The sequence below is a fragment of the Aspergillus brasiliensis genome (assembly GCF_001889945.1).
Source record: "Aspergillus brasiliensis CBS 101740 unplaced genomic scaffold ASPBRscaffold_8, whole genome shotgun sequence".
NCBI lineage: Eukaryota > Fungi > Ascomycota > Eurotiomycetes > Eurotiales > Aspergillaceae > Aspergillus > Aspergillus brasiliensis.
In genome coordinates this window covers 935,774-950,672 of record NW_027137449.1, presented here as the reverse complement: position 1 = coordinate 950,672, position 14,899 = coordinate 935,774, and the positions used below count along the sequence as shown (strand labels likewise).

Genomic DNA, 14,899 nt, shown 5'->3' with positions numbered 1-14,899 from the left:
TATTGGGGTGACGTACCTGTCATGACCGTACTGTACCAGAAGAGCGGGGGTAATACCAGTATGTACTACGTACTTCGTACTATCTAGTAAATACTAGATAGTAAGTAAGTAGTGAGAGAGGCGGCGTAATCGGTCAATCATTAGCCATCGTCTAGATACTACTCCGTACTAACTATCGAGTCCATGGCGTCAGTGGTTTAAAGAATTCTCTTGGTTCTCGCGACCTTATCCTATTCCATCAGCACTGGTGGTTCCTCGGAAATAATGGTGAGCTTATGGCTATGAACTTTCGTGTAAATCCTAAATCGACCGTAAACACAGTAACTAATCGTTCAACTTCGGATGAGAATGGCTCGATCAATTTACTTGCTTGCCTAGTGTTCGTTCACAAATTGCAACCCACTCCCTCTCAAACTCGCACCCAGCGATAATCTACTATCTAACTGACTAGCTACTGAGCTACTGAGCTGGTCTCTTAATTTCCCTTCGCTCATCTTGCCGAACATCTCCCCTCTCATCGACCCCTCCCTGGACCAATGACCGGCTTCAGGCGAGGCTCTTGATAGCCGGCGGTCCCGTCGATAATGCAGGTTGGAAGTTTTCCTCGGAGTATAGAGTACCCTGTGCATGGCTACTGACCATCTCTCAAGAAGCGGTCTGCGCGGGCGAGCGGGATGGAGGAAGCTGTCATGACGGGCGGCAATAGTTCCCTGCACATAACAGGACCTCAAGTCCTATAAGATCCGGGAATTCCCCTTCGGTATTACTAATCCTGCGAAGCGGAGCTTGTCCTGCGCCTTGCTTAAAAGTCTGCGCCCAATTGCATATGATGGGCGAGTCACCGTTGCTGTTAGTTTATGCACGACTGCTTTTTGATTGCGGCGGACTGGGTGGGGAGGACAGGGTGAACGGGGCTAGATTGTATACAAAACTTGGTAGCGATGGGGGGGGAAGATAGTGAGACCGCAGCAGGAAATTGTGGGAAGGAGGGGCAAGACTAGGAACGAATTTAGGGAGGACAAGCCCGAGCTGGAGACGCTAAACAGGCTGGAAAGCAAGCGGACAGGGAACGTCAGCCAAGTGGAGCAGCTTAGCATGGCTGATGATGATCATTTCAGCAGATAACCTCTTGCAGTGATGGGGTGCCTTTCGCAACCCCGACTATGTCCAGAAAATTAGATGAATGGTTGAATGACGAATAATGATCGGGCGAATGATTTATAATGCATCCGATAGCAGAGTCATTTTTGCACCCTGGTCACTCACGAGAATACATTGTCTCCTGATGTTGAGATCTGCTCTTCGGCGACACAGCCTCGATTGACAGGCCGAATGGAAGTCTGAAGAAGGCCGTGCCAAGCGTTATGGCTGAAATCTCCCCTGGTCCCCGTGATTCCCAATTCTCAGTTCTCCATAACCCAGACGAATTTTTGCTCATCAGATGACCGAAAGTGCACCGTCCGAGGGACGTTGATTCCCACTAGGAAGTGGAGGCTGCATTGCATCTGAGTGCTTTTCTTTCTCCGCCCGTCTCACCTTATTTGCCGGGTATATCACGATGCGAAACGGCCTCGCACAAATGAGCTTTCTTGTTACGCCATTTCTCTTCACGACCATCCAGTCCAAGCAAGTCTCTTTTCTTTCTCCCGGGAAGCAATTTTGCCTTGGATAACGCGGTATCCTCGGTCATCACCATAGCCAATACAGCCGTGGTGGCTTGCGCTGGTCAACACTCAAAGGAAGCCCCACGGCGATATCGAGGGTTGTTTGATCGATAACGTTGGGTGAAGCGCTTGAAGCGGAGAGAGTAATTGTAAAGGTCAGGGAATGTTCATAGTGGTGATCTGAAGACATGAAGATGGGTAGGTGGTGTATTACCTGTTTCGGACTCTAGGATCTGGTCAGGCAGGCGCGAACTGAACTGAACACGCCAATCTCCACTCCGATGTAGGCCTCAGATCTCCTCTCTGATCCCACCGCTACACAGTCCAGCAGACGCCCGCCATTGTCCGCTAGTGATTCATGGGTTCAACTTGTCCCTCTTTTGTGATGTCATACTCGCTGAGACATTTGGGCATTCATCGGACTCGGAAGTGTTCCGTTAAAGACGAACCACCCCTCTCCTCGAATCCCACCATGGGCGGCTACGGTGGTAATTAACAAGGTAGAACTGTGGCACAGCGGTGCATACTGCATGTACCTGGGACATGCTACATTGGAATAAACGAATCCAGTAGAAGCTCCCTTGACTCCTGCAATGGCTTGTGTACCTGACAGATCTCTATCATTGGCCTGGTAAACCGGTAAGGCTACCATGAAATGGTGCCTCATTCGGTGCCTGTCGTCGCACCCCGGCCCGTCCCCGGCCATTCCCCTTTCCGACTGTCTCCTCTATCTACTACATACATACATACCCTGGTCCATGCGAGGCCCTGTCGCGAAGCGGATCATTGAAAACCAGCCAGTAAGAGTTGCTGCTCTAAGCGCCGTCATTAGCAACTGCTGGCCTCTACTATGACCTTAATGCTTCTGGTGCGATATTTTCTTCTATCCTCAACTAGTTTCTTTCCCGTTCGTGCCTTTGGAGGGGAGGACGAATCGCAACATCTTGAGAACCGGACCGACTAGGCAGAAGTGAGTCAAGAAAATTTGTGCGTATAGTGTGAGTGTGTAATCCTCATTCGTATACATCAGTCATCCACATAGAAAGTGCACACTGGATTATACTTTATGTGGTATCGTCTGCTAAATTCCAAATAACCGGCTTCTCTGGTTCGCCGATACAAGCAGATCAGCTGTTGGACATTCGGCTGTGCTGCTCGCACGGAAGGTGGTAACGGCCTTCGAAACAGATAGCTTCATGGTAACAATATCCGTTGTCTTAATGAGCATTGCTTGCAATCAAATCAGCTTCCTTCAGATTCCACCCTCATTGTTCCATTGTATACTTTTCTCTTGATGATACGTCTAACTTTATCATTTTAGTGCTAGTTATGGATTCCTGCTTATGCAACAATGCTTTTATTCCCTCGTCGTTTTAATTTGTTTTCATATACATCACACCGAGACGGGGTAGTTAAGAATCGCCTGACCAGGGAATGTATCACATACAATCACTTAGTACCTGACTCACGACAGCAGCCTCGTGGCCATCCACTCAAGCGGGGCGAATTGGCAACGGAAGATGCAACATGAAATGAATCCAGATCAGTCTCACATACCCGAATGGTACAGCATACGTACTTACATAACGTCTGGTACCAAAAGACAGAATACGGGGAACTCTTAGCCCCTAGTACTATTTGGGCACTATTGAAGCCCCAGTAAGGCTGCACTTGCATGGAGACCTGTCGCGTTCCGCTCAGGGCACCCAAGTCGCACAGCAAGACAGTCGAAATCCATTGCAGTACCTCTTCTACCCCTTTCCCTAATCAGTACCTGGCCAGATTGTGCTGTTTGATGAGATATGCTATTTTTGCGGACAATTGAGGGGGAGGAGAGGGGGCGCACTTTGACAGGAAGTTAATTCCAACCGACCGACTCCGACTCCGACTCCCAGGGAGTCAGAACAAGTAGGGCTAAAAGCTTGCAATGATTCGCAGTGGACAGAAAGTTACACCGGACCTAGGAAGAGTTTTACCCTCGAATGATCAATGGCCGATCACTATCTTCACGTTCAAGGCGGGTAGGTAAGCATGGCCCAATGCGTCGAAACTCTCATCCGCCTAATCCATCCCCTTCGTTACTCGCACAACGGAAACCTCCCCGTGCCTGATTTCAATCCAACTTTCCGCTATTCCCATACCTCAAGAATTTTCTTTGCCTCTGTATTGCTTCCAGAACACTCACTACTGCCCCTTCTCAGCCCACTCATGCCTTTCTCTCTGGGTGCAACCTGTCCGACGATTTGCATTGCTTACTTAGGTTGTCGGCCCGGAGTGGACCGCAGCGGGTCCCAGGTGGACCGTGGGGTCCTAGCTCTTGGGCCTCATGCTGGTTTGAACTTCCAGTCGTGCTAAAAAGGAACCGACTCTCCTTGACTAGAACTATCCGGTCTGTGCACTCTCTGATAGGGGGAGCCTGGATTTCAACCCTGGTCAAACCCCATGTTAGCATGGCAGACAAAATAAATTGAAATCGATCTGCCGCTTCTCATTCGCCCATATAATCTTCTGGCGGTATTTTCTCGTGACAAAGTACTATGCAGATCGCATTTACTCGCTGGTGACTGGCTGCCACCATGGACGTCGATGATTGGCGAGCAGGTCCGAATCACTGTCAGCCAAAGAAGGGAAAAGAAAAGAAAATAAAAACCATACATAACTAGTATGATCGAATAATCATTATTCAGCCGGGCTACACTAAGCACTACTAGGAGAGCGAGGGAAATATACGGAGTCCACGATGAAGTTTATTATGCCATGGACGGAAACTCGGCGTCGGAATCATATTCTGACAGCCTCCCTAGTACCAGTAAGGTAACAGAAACTACATCCGAAAGTGGCAGTCTAACTCAACTGCAGCTGCACCACTCAGGCCTCATCGCCTTAAGTCTCCCTGAAAGATCGACCGCTTTTTACCGTTGTCCATGTTTCTGTCTTTTCGTTTTTTTCCCCCTTTCTTTTTTTTTTTTTTTCCGTTTTGTCATTATCCTTTTAATTTATCCTGGATGACTCTATTTTATTCTGATTTCATTATTACTTTGTTTTATTTTCCGTCTTTCTTTTTCCGCGCTCCCAGAGCCACTATTTCCTAATGGCCTGTACTTGTACATTCTGGTGACCTTCCCCTCATCTGATGCGACCACCTCCTCCCCTTTGTCTCCACCTTCTTCAGTCAGATCTGACATTGGGTTAACGCCACAAGACCACAAGGACCGGTCAGTGCTGAGGATTGAGAATTCCCACTTATCGACCATGGGAGCAACTCCAGTAGGAGGAGACCGTTGGGATTCCGCCGCTTGATCATGAGCGACATTCCAGTATAGTTTCGAAGTTCTTTCTTTGTCCGCAAGCATGTCATGCGGGCATTTAGGTTCAGCGGTTTTTCGATCCGTTCCCCGTTCCGTCAATTGAACCTTGGTTTGCCCTCGAGGGTTCCTCTCAATCGTCCATAACTTTTGTCCGAGGCCGATCACCTCAGCTCTTTGATGGTGCATGGGCCACTCACATCTCCCTTCTATCCACATGCGGGATATTGCTTCGAGGATGACCGTTTTATAGAATGAAAGGAACATAAATGCGCAAGATTCATGTGAACAATTTGAGTAGAGGCGAGACAAGCCAACAATGAATGGAAAGAAAAATAAAAGGATAGCAGATTCTCCTCCTTCCACCCTAAATGATAATAAGAAAGTAATATCAGGTAGGTAGATAGACCGACACACGATGAAACGAACTCTACTAGTTAAACTTGGAAAAAAGAAAGGCAACTCATATAAAGAAAGAAGACATAGACAAAAAAAAAAAGAAAAAAAGAAAAAAAAAGAAAAGCTATATGGTTAAATTGTGTCCATTCTCCAAGTTGATCAATCCCTTTAACCCACCGTTCAAATACCCTATTCGAATTATCAACGATATTATAGTACGGCATCTCCTGCTGCTCCACTCGGGATCGGGTACGGTCTCTACCCAATGCCATCTAAGTGATCTCGACTAACCAGGTATATACTACGCTAGGCCAACGATGATTGGTTTGACCGCCAGTGTAACATCAAGAGGAAAAGGAAAAATCTCTGCGGTGGAAGAAAAAGACCACCTCCATCATCATGTCATCCTGTCAAGGCCGGGACGCCTGCTGCTACTTACTTTGCCTGATTGCTAGGAACGGACGATTCGCAACCACGATACGAGCCGTCATGCACCATACAGGATGCTGACCCGATGTGGTACGAGGCCTTACCATGCGCCTTTAGTGGTATTTGGACCCAAAAGCAGATCCCTGCTGGTCAATCTAGATCCCTGCCAATCAGCGGCAGTTCCCCCACCCATCACCTGGTTGGGGTTTAGCGTGCCTGCCTTTACTGTGAATTACTATTCGATTTCGCGGCCCAATCGTCGTGCAAGACCTGCGTCTTTTTTATTTTGCATTTTTACATTTCATTTCATATTATTATATTATATTATATTTTATTTCTTTTCTTTTCTTTTTTTTTTTTTCCCTCTTGCCCTTCCCTTTTTCTCTCACGGCTCCAGATTCTCGCTATCTGGAAATCTGGATGTATCGCATCGTCGGCGGCGGCCTCGTGTCTGGCTGTCCGTAAAAATCTCCTTGGATAGATCTGATAGGCTTAGGTATCAACGAACCAGGAGGTCTCCTCCTCAAATCGGTCGGATCCAGCCCTTCGATGTATCTCCGTAACTTAGTACTTAGTATCTTGGAGGAGGTCCTATCTATCTGTATCGATTCTCATCGGCCCATGCAGAACAGGAAAGCAGGTTACTTAGAGCCATTCACTACCAACGGAATACTAGTACTAATAATCCCCAGTAAGGTTAACTGTACGGGGGATACCGACTGATCTACCAGCTAAACCCTGAAGCAGTAGGAGTAAGTATACCACAAATACGCTCCAGGTACATTCCCCTTAGTTGGTAGCAGTACTGCACAAACCTACTACATCCATTTGGGTATTACTATATCTACTACTTGCTACTTGCTTTACCTTCCATACCTACTACATCTACTACTACTACTACTTACTGGCCTTCTCCGCCTAGTTTTGTCCGTGAATTGACGTACCTCCCGGACATTACCATTACCTTTTACCTCCATCTCCTGGTCGTGGCTTCCTTCTCCAATTGATTCTCTTCCTTCCCTGATCGTCCCTGTGCCGGCGTCCTGGCCTGTCCCTTTTTTAAACTCCAGGCTTTACCCACCCGCCGCGCTCCCTTCACCCCCTCCCCATAAGACGACCCGCCTCTCCATTTTTCCGTCTTTTCCCTTTTACAAAAAAAAGACAAACTCCAAGCCTACTGCAGGTGTCTGGTATGCGCTACTCAGGGAACCTTTCCGAACTACGAGCGTGAAGGAGATTTACCCCCGAGGATCTTCGCTTTCCATCCGCTCCAGGTTGATGCATGCGTGCGCCTCAGCTTCCGAAATCGCACCATCCTCCCCCCCCCCCCCCCCGTCTATCATCCGTTCAAGCTCGAACATGCGTGTGCCTACCTTGTCTTGGCCTTAAGCTGTCCGTCGTTACTGGACATCATCTTTCTTTGCTTATTCCACCCGCCTATCGATTCCCAATCCACCCAATCTTGGTCTTTATAATCTCTATAGTGCGCCGATAGACCGTCCTCGTCGGGCACTGACTTCGGTGCAACCATCACCACCCACTCACAGCAATTGTGATATCACTACCCCTCATAGCCTCTTATCCTCCACATACGACCACCACGCTTGGAGCTAGCTCACCAGCCATGGACACGGAGAGCAGCCATGCGCAAGATCATGATTTTGCGCAGACTTCCTGGCTTGATATAGGTGGATTCAGTCCCTCCGAGCAATCTCCAACGCTGGATTATCAAGCATTTGGATATGGCGTCGTACCACTAGACCCGTCCTATGGCGTCGACATCCCTCCGCCTTATGAGACAATGCCAATAGCCATGCCTCCACCCCCGAGTTCCTGGCCTAGTATGCTTTCAAATCAAGGGCCGTTCCCAGAACCGGGTATGCCGGCTGTACCCATAATGCAGGCACCACCCACACTTGCCCCGGTGCCAACTATTCCAGCAGTCCCTCGCAAGGCATCCATCAGCAAGGCATCTACTGGCAAGTCGACGACCGGCAAATCATCCTCGGGCAAGTCGTCCAGCGGGAAATCGAATAGCAACCCGACGCCACGCAGAACTCTCACGGATGAAGACCGTCGGCGGATGTGTCTTTATCACGAGGAGAATAAGACAGCAAAGCAAACAGATATTGGAGGTAAAGCGTTCTCTCATCCCCCTGAGGAAGAGTCTTCAGACTAACGAGTGAGACTTGTAGCTTTATTTGGAGTCGAGAGAAGGTAAAGTCATCCTTTATAAAATTCCCGGCCACCTAGAGACCTCGTCTAATTTGCCTTATTCTTTGTTTGAAGTACTGTTTCCAAGGTTTTGCGCCAGAAGGAGAAGTATCTTAACCCGGACGATGGCAGTCGATCTCCTATCAAGCGCGCCAAAGGAAGAGTCCCAGATATCGAGAAGGCTTTGTCTAACTGGGCACGGAACTACCAGAAACAGGGTTTTCCGTTGAATGATGAGATGATACGCGAGAAAGCACTATTCTTTGCTAGTACTTGTGGCAGTTCAGACGGCAAGGAGAAGGTGCTAAGTACAAGTTGGCTGGAGAAATTTAAACGCAAGTATAACCTGATGGGTGCAAGGAATCGCAAGGGCTCCTGGAGCACAAAGAGCGAATCGGACAGCCCTACTTGTTTAAGTATCGATTCAGCCCTGGCGTCCGCAGTCCAATCGCCCACCTTACTCTCGCCCACATCCCCCACAGGCTTCCTGTCTCCATTACCGTTATCGCCAGTCCAGAGCAATGAGAACATTAGGGGCGAACTCGTTCAGAGCCTTGCAGAGATTGCAAGTGACTATCAGCACGGGCATACCAAGAGCACTACCTCGCTGGACACAACGTGCTCTTACTCTGCTGGAGTCACCAGCCCGACATCCACTTTCGTGACAGAAAGTCCATTCACTCCTACTAGCCAGTCCCTTGGTTCATCCACGGATGGTAATTCCACCAGACCCCGCAGCCAAACATTTCCGCTCAGTTCATCTGACCCGAGTTTTATCTCCACTGATGACAACTCTGAGCAATCGACAAAGGCCGCGCTGCGGCAGTCGCTCTCAATCTCAGAACATCAACCTTTCCCTGACGAACATCACGATCAGAAAATTCTCCCGGCGCTTGATACGTCTGCGAATACAATCAAACGCAATCGGAGTAACCCGGAGTTCAAAGCCAAGTCCATATATCCCCCGTTGTTTTCAAAGTCTAACACTGTGTCCCCGGTTAGCTCCCCGGGTTCGCCAACCCAGGATGAAGCTAGGAAAGCACTAGAACTTGTGATGAACTACTTCAAACAGCAGCCTTCAGGACTTGGAGCAGATGATTACATGACAATTGGGAAATTGATGGAAAGGCTTGAACTCGCCAAGGCACAGCAAGTGACGCTTCCAGGGGGGCTCACTCGAATTGACGAACACGACGATTCACCACAATTGAACCGGAAGAGAAGCATCCACAGCCTTGGCTAGACGGTCTTTATTTGCTAGCTGAGCTCCCGAACCATGGCATCATATACGTGTAGTGACTACATGTGATTGCTATCCCATGGCATATTGTCCTAATAATTCCCTTTGGTGTTTCTCTATTGTTTTTTTTCCTCCCCTTTTTACTTATTATACCACACACGATTGTTTTTGCCGGGCGGTCTTCTGCTTTAATTAACATTGCATTTTCATGCCAGATCGAACAATTCTCCGCCAGTCAGTGGCTCTGCAATATGCACGCGGCCCTGAAGAAAAAATCTCTTTTGTTGGTGATACACCGCGCGAGGGCAACCTCAAATATCCGGTCTCAAGGGAAGGAAGGAAACACAGGTGCTTGGTACTGTTCGCAAGAACTTATGGTGTTGAGAGGAGTGTCATCATGGAACACGGTCTTGGGATGTTTGTTTAATGTCATTTTTACTATTTTGGCTCATATACTTTTGTCTCGAGACGAGCATATTCTCCAGAACTTACCCGCTCGCGCGGAATTATCTGCATCTGCATTTCTGTCACCAATTTGTGATTGCCTTTCCTTGCTTACCTCTGTTCACTGAACATCGTTGGGATCCTTGTGCATTAACCTGATGTGCGTTGATAGGGCTGCCAGTCGGGATAAACTCACTGGCAAACAACCAGGAAGACCCATGATCATACGGTTTCCAGACTGACTGTGGCTTCTCTTTTTCCTCTCTTTCTCTCCGTTCTCATTTGTCCTTGCTTAAGTGATTACACATGTGTTTTTATTATTTTCACACCGCATGCTGCGCTATTCTCACCAACTAATAGCTTGTTTGATCCTACTCCCCCCGGTCCTTTGTGCGCTGTCCCTGGGGAGAGTGGGCCGGCCTGATTCGACAGATAAGATACCCATCCATAAGGGACCCTGGCAGGTCCTCTCCGGCCTGCCAGCAACCGGGGGCACCCCCCCCCCCCCCCTCCTCCCACCACTGGCACGCCTGGATCGGGAGGCCTTGTCATTCGTTGACTCTTCTGCAGGTTTGCCTCGTTTCTTTTTTGACGTTTTAACCCCCAGGCAGGCTGGCATTTACTCTGTCCCTCCCTGTTGGTTAGGTTAGTACCATCTTGGTACGTGACCTGCCTGCCTGTCCATGCCGGCATGTGTTTGTAACCATTACGTATCATACTATTACTACTACTATCTACTATGCTGTCGCTCTTTTTTGGGTGATACCCATTGGTGTATGACTACCACTACTACTACTACTACGTGACGCCTTTAGGGGTATGCCATTGGCGGGGTCGACAAAAAGGAAAACAAAATACCTTTTTGCAACGCCTGTATTCTGGGGCATGCAAGAGAGTTGAGCTAAAGAAACTGCTTACTTTTGGGCCCACCGTTTTTTTCTTGTGACACGCCCTGATTGCCACCAAAAGCCACCACCCCTGGGCACGTGGTGATGGAGTCTTACATACCGCTCAACTGAGTGGCTTTTGGCACTACTTGCCTACGCAAGTGCGACAAAGAAATGGCCAGAACGAAAAGGGGTCCTTATACGATATTGGTATCATTAACATTATAATCCTAGGGGGGAGGAAGATCTCGATGTAGCGAGCAACCACTACTCCGCGTACACTGTACGCCGTCTATGAGCCCGCATGGGTAGGTGGAGTCAATTTCGAGACCAGGGGTACCCCCCTGTCCTCCATTAGCTCGGCGATGCTGCGCTCAGACAACTCCGGAAGGAGCTTTGCGAAGATGGCTTCTATGATGGAATATATTAAATGCTTATTGCAATAATCATCGGCAAAGAGGTCGAGAACCTCCTCAACGGCAGCGAGTAAAAGTGACTCCTCGTGACCGCAATCTGCGGGTGAGACAGTCGACGATGCCTGAGGAGAGTCGAGCCAGGGCGATTCAGGTTCGTCGGAGCTATTCAGTTGCCCTGGGCGTCGGAACGGCGGGTTGTGCTCGATAGGAGCAGACGGGACACCGAAGAAACGACGTGCGATTGGGCGAGGAAGCCGGGAGAGAATGCTGGCCGCACAGCGTCGCTTGATAGAAGCGACGTCGGGCGTGGAAGGCCGCGGATCCGGCGATAAGGGCGCTGTCGCGGAGACACCAGACGAAGAAACGCTACTGCAAGCGTCACTTGCGCCAGCGGCGTCGTTAACAGACCCTTTCGCCATAGGAGATGTTGGAGGCTGCACGGACAGCTGCGGCGCCGAAGCCGCGGTGCGACCATCTGCCGCTTTGGACGCTGGCCGGGCATTCAAAGGAAAGAGCGCGGCCCTAGTCGCAAGAAGCAGGTTTGGGAAAAGGGCGGGGGTCAGGACATGATCGCGGATGATCTCGTGAAGGAACCTAGTGGAGCAAGAAGAAAAGACGTGAGAAAAAAAATAAAATAGAATAAAAAAGAACAATGAAAATGAAGTGGAAAAAAACGATGATTAGGTTCAAGGTAAGGTAGTCACCCCGAAAGGGAAACAGAAGGAGCTCGATAATCAAATCACACGGGGAGGTCCGCGATAGCCCCGAGGTAACAGTTGACATTTGACAGAATCTCAGACTGTGGAGAAGCGGTTTGCCCCATCAGGATAATAATGACGGTCACACTCCGATAAAGTGAGCAAGTCCAGTGGAACTAGAAGAGGGATCTGCTTGGCTAGGGGGGCAGTACAGGAGCTTGGGCCAGCCATTGGTGCGAATGAAGATGCTGCCAGTGGTGAAGATGACGACAAGGTCGTGGACGGAGAGCATAAGCGCCTCGGATTCGTTCATCCGTCCAGCGACGGAGCAGAAAAATATGACGATTCAGGCGTTGTTCGGGGGAAGCCCAACCTGGGCCCCCTCCGGTAGCGTGTCTGTCGTCTGAACGCACCATAGGGCCCCGGCGAGTCATGGCCGGGATTCCATCTCAGAAGAAAGAAATGGGGGCGAGCTAGGGGACTGATTGGTTCGAAAATAGAGAGCAGGACGAGATTTCGCCCTATCCATGCAAATCCCCAAGTCATAAAACCGTTTCGCTCAACCAATAGGTGCCTGATCGTCGTGATTCATTTTGAAGGCCCATTAGCGTCAGTCCGTAGGCCAGGACCTCGACTACGCCCATTTTTCCAGGGGCAGGGGAAGGCAATCTTCGCTCGATTTAACTTCGAAGGAGGTAGTCGACTAGCCGGTAGTGCGAAAAAATTGCTTTTTTTGTTCGCTTTGGGTTCCCCTCCCTCTGAATCTTTGTGCGATCGAAACCGCGAGCTTTGTTTGACTGCCCCTCCGACCAGGTTGTGCACGGCACAAAAGAGAAAAAAAAAAAAGAGCTGGAGCTGGACGGGACGGAAGGGCCGGGCCAGCCCACGGCACAAATTGACAGACAGACCCATTGACAGACGGCAGCAGAGGTCCAACGGAAGAGCAAATTAGAAAAAGTATAGTATCTCGGTATGTCCGAAGGCACCCCAGTCCCGGATGGCATGACCAGAGGATGTCAAAGCTCCCCTCTCCTCAGAGACACAGCCAGCCAGCCAGCCAGCCAGCCCGCCCGCCCAACGAGCAGTTAATCAACGGAAATTGATGTTCTGCAGAACTGGCAAGCCAGGCGAGGGCCGGGTGTCACGTAACGGACGGTACACGTCTGGTAATAAAACAGTACGCGCCGGTCACAGTCGGTAATGACCGGACGGCCAGGGGCTGGACGAATGAAATTCGAGAGGCTGCCATCCACCAGCCGATCAAGTGATCGTTGCAGCATGCGCGCAATGCGCATCCCACCTGCATGCTCTTGCTGGCCCGCCGTCTTTACTCCAATGGCTTGCTTGTCGACCACGGCTCGCTCCAGCAATCTCTCTGACCATCGCCCTCGCAAACACACTGGCCGCCGCCGCCGCCTGCGTAGATCATGGTTCGGAGATCCAACCGTACCGCTTCTCCACAGTTGAGAGACCACATGCCCTTTAGGGTCGCGCCGTCTCGCGCTTCGAAACACCCATCTGAATCCAACGGCCATCCGTGGCCTGTAGGAAATTGCTTGCGATTGATGATGGAGGGGGAGAGGGTTTGGGAAATTCAAATCGGGATGTGCGACTCACCTATCAAGGACACTATCCGTATCACCCAATCTACCTGGACCAGCCAGGATCAGATACTGGGTCAGTGCGAGCATTCCACCCAGCCAAGGCATCCGCTGCGGTACATCCATCACTTGCGAGACCATGCCATATAATCGGTAGTTCAACACCGGGCGCTTCTTGGAGACTGCGCACGAGGGAGGTCCGTCCGCGTCGCTGGTTGGTGGGCAGGGTGTCAGGGACACAGTAACCGGAGGTGCGGATGCAACGCGAAACAGGCCGATCACAATGAAACGTAAAGTCACGTAGATCGTGTAGGCATATTGTAGTGCTTGCCAGATCCAGTCGGGGACTGGCACCTGAACATGGGACGACGAATGACCTTCTGTGAACGCTTCTTGGGAGAGAAGACCGTACTTGTGAAGTCGCGATCGCTGACGCATCGTTGCAGTCGCTGCATCCTCTTCCTGTTCGTTGCGCCCTACCCTGTCGACCACCTTCGTGATACTGTCCCACAAGAACCATCCTTCGCTGATTTTCCCGGCCACTGCATTGCCCAGCACAAGATCGGCCAGGATGTCGCCAAGCAGAGTCCGCAGGGAAACATTTTCCAAATCCTCCGTGGGGAGTAACACCGCTAGTACGCCGTGGACTAATAGTTGTCTATAGGTTGATTCATTTTCTTCTTGCTGCGCAACGGCTTGAGCATCCGATGGGTCAGGAACCGGTGAGAGGCCTGGGTGCGGATTCAGAGCATGGTAAAGCTCGCGGAGCGGAGGAGATATCGAAGACGATTCCGACTGCTGCTTTGCTAGTCTATATGCTATGAATGTCCAAGGGCGCGGTCAGCTTATGCACTCCTCACTAGGACGTCGGACAAGACGCAAGGTCTTACATGTAATATGCCTCTCAACTAGAGCAGGAATTTCGTCAAGGAACAGCTGCGCAACATCGGTTTCGCGCAGTCTCTGCTCAAGAGCGCGGGTGCAGTGTGCAATGACCTGAAGGAGTTCGCTCACGAGCACCTGATCCGACGTGATCTTTGAGTACCAGGTGAACACAAACTCCTTGACGATAATGGCAATAAGCGCATAAAGCTGACGATCTACCTCATTCGAACTCGTAAGGGGAGGCAGCAGATCTTCCGGAGGTTGAGGAGTAGTGGCACCTCCATGGTTGTTAGATTGGGGGCATAGGACGCGTCGAATCAAAGCAATCGTCGCCTTGTCGCTCGTCGCATTAGCCGGATCCTCTCGACTAGCATGTTTGACTGGCTGCGGGCGCGTCAGGGCTTGAGCAAAGGGCTGCAAAGTCAAAGACGAGGGCACAGCCGTCGACTTCGAGCTGGAGGTCGTTGGGCCAGCTTTAAGATGCGACAGCGGATGGAGGCCCGGGCGGAGAGGGTCGCTGGTCATCTCATCGCAGGAAAGCAGGCAGAACGGGAGCGAAACGAGTAGACCGATCTGATCACTAGTATGTACAGAGCAGAGTCAAGGGATCAAGTGGTCGGAGAGAAAGGCACTCCGGGTGAACATCCCATCAGGCAGGAGAAGCAGCAAGAGCAGCAAGCTGCGGCAACTGCGACGGACTTGGAGGGATGACGCTCT

General features: G+C 50.3%; 5 protein-coding genes across 5 annotated transcripts; 2 read left to right on the top strand and 3 right to left on the bottom strand.

The window, feature by feature from the left end:
• Positions 1-4,053: 4,053 nt before the first annotated feature.
• ASPBRDRAFT_627693 (uncharacterized protein) lies at positions 4,054-4,498 on the bottom strand. The gene has a single exon (XM_067628385.1). The coding sequence runs from the start codon at positions 4,319-4,321 to the stop codon at positions 4,088-4,090; it is 234 nt and encodes a 77-aa protein (XP_067477847.1). The 5' UTR covers positions 4,322-4,498; the 3' UTR covers positions 4,054-4,087.
• A 113-nt stretch (positions 4,499-4,611) lies between these two features.
• Positions 4,612-5,469, bottom strand: ASPBRDRAFT_44815 (uncharacterized protein). Its single transcript, XM_067625274.1, has one exon. The coding sequence runs from the start codon at positions 5,156-5,158 to the stop codon at positions 4,676-4,678; it is 483 nt and encodes a 160-aa protein (XP_067477846.1). The 5' UTR covers positions 5,159-5,469; the 3' UTR covers positions 4,612-4,675.
• A 1,643-nt stretch (positions 5,470-7,112) lies between these two features.
• Positions 7,113-9,526, top strand: ASPBRDRAFT_44814 (uncharacterized protein). The gene is made up of 3 exons (XM_067625273.1): positions 7,113-7,926; positions 7,987-8,012; positions 8,085-9,526. Exons 1-3 carry the CDS (start codon positions 7,422-7,424, stop codon positions 9,252-9,254), a joined length of 1,701 nt encoding a protein of 566 aa, XP_067477845.1. The 5' UTR covers positions 7,113-7,421; the 3' UTR covers positions 9,255-9,526.
• ASPBRDRAFT_627382 (uncharacterized protein) lies at positions 9,285-9,909 on the top strand. The gene has a single exon (XM_067628383.1). The coding sequence runs from the start codon at positions 9,503-9,505 to the stop codon at positions 9,821-9,823; it is 321 nt and encodes a 106-aa protein (XP_067477844.1). The 5' UTR covers positions 9,285-9,502; the 3' UTR covers positions 9,824-9,909.
• Positions 9,910-10,643: 734 nt separating this feature from the next.
• On the bottom strand, positions 10,644-14,798 carry ASPBRDRAFT_627242 (PXA domain-containing protein). The gene is made up of 3 exons (XM_067628382.1): positions 14,188-14,798; positions 13,314-14,115; positions 10,644-11,592 (listed from the first exon to the last, which is right to left on the bottom strand). Exons 1-3 carry the CDS (start codon positions 14,705-14,707, stop codon positions 10,875-10,877), a joined length of 2,040 nt encoding a protein of 679 aa, XP_067477843.1. The 5' UTR covers positions 14,708-14,798; the 3' UTR covers positions 10,644-10,874.
• Positions 14,799-14,899: the final 101 nt, after the last annotated feature.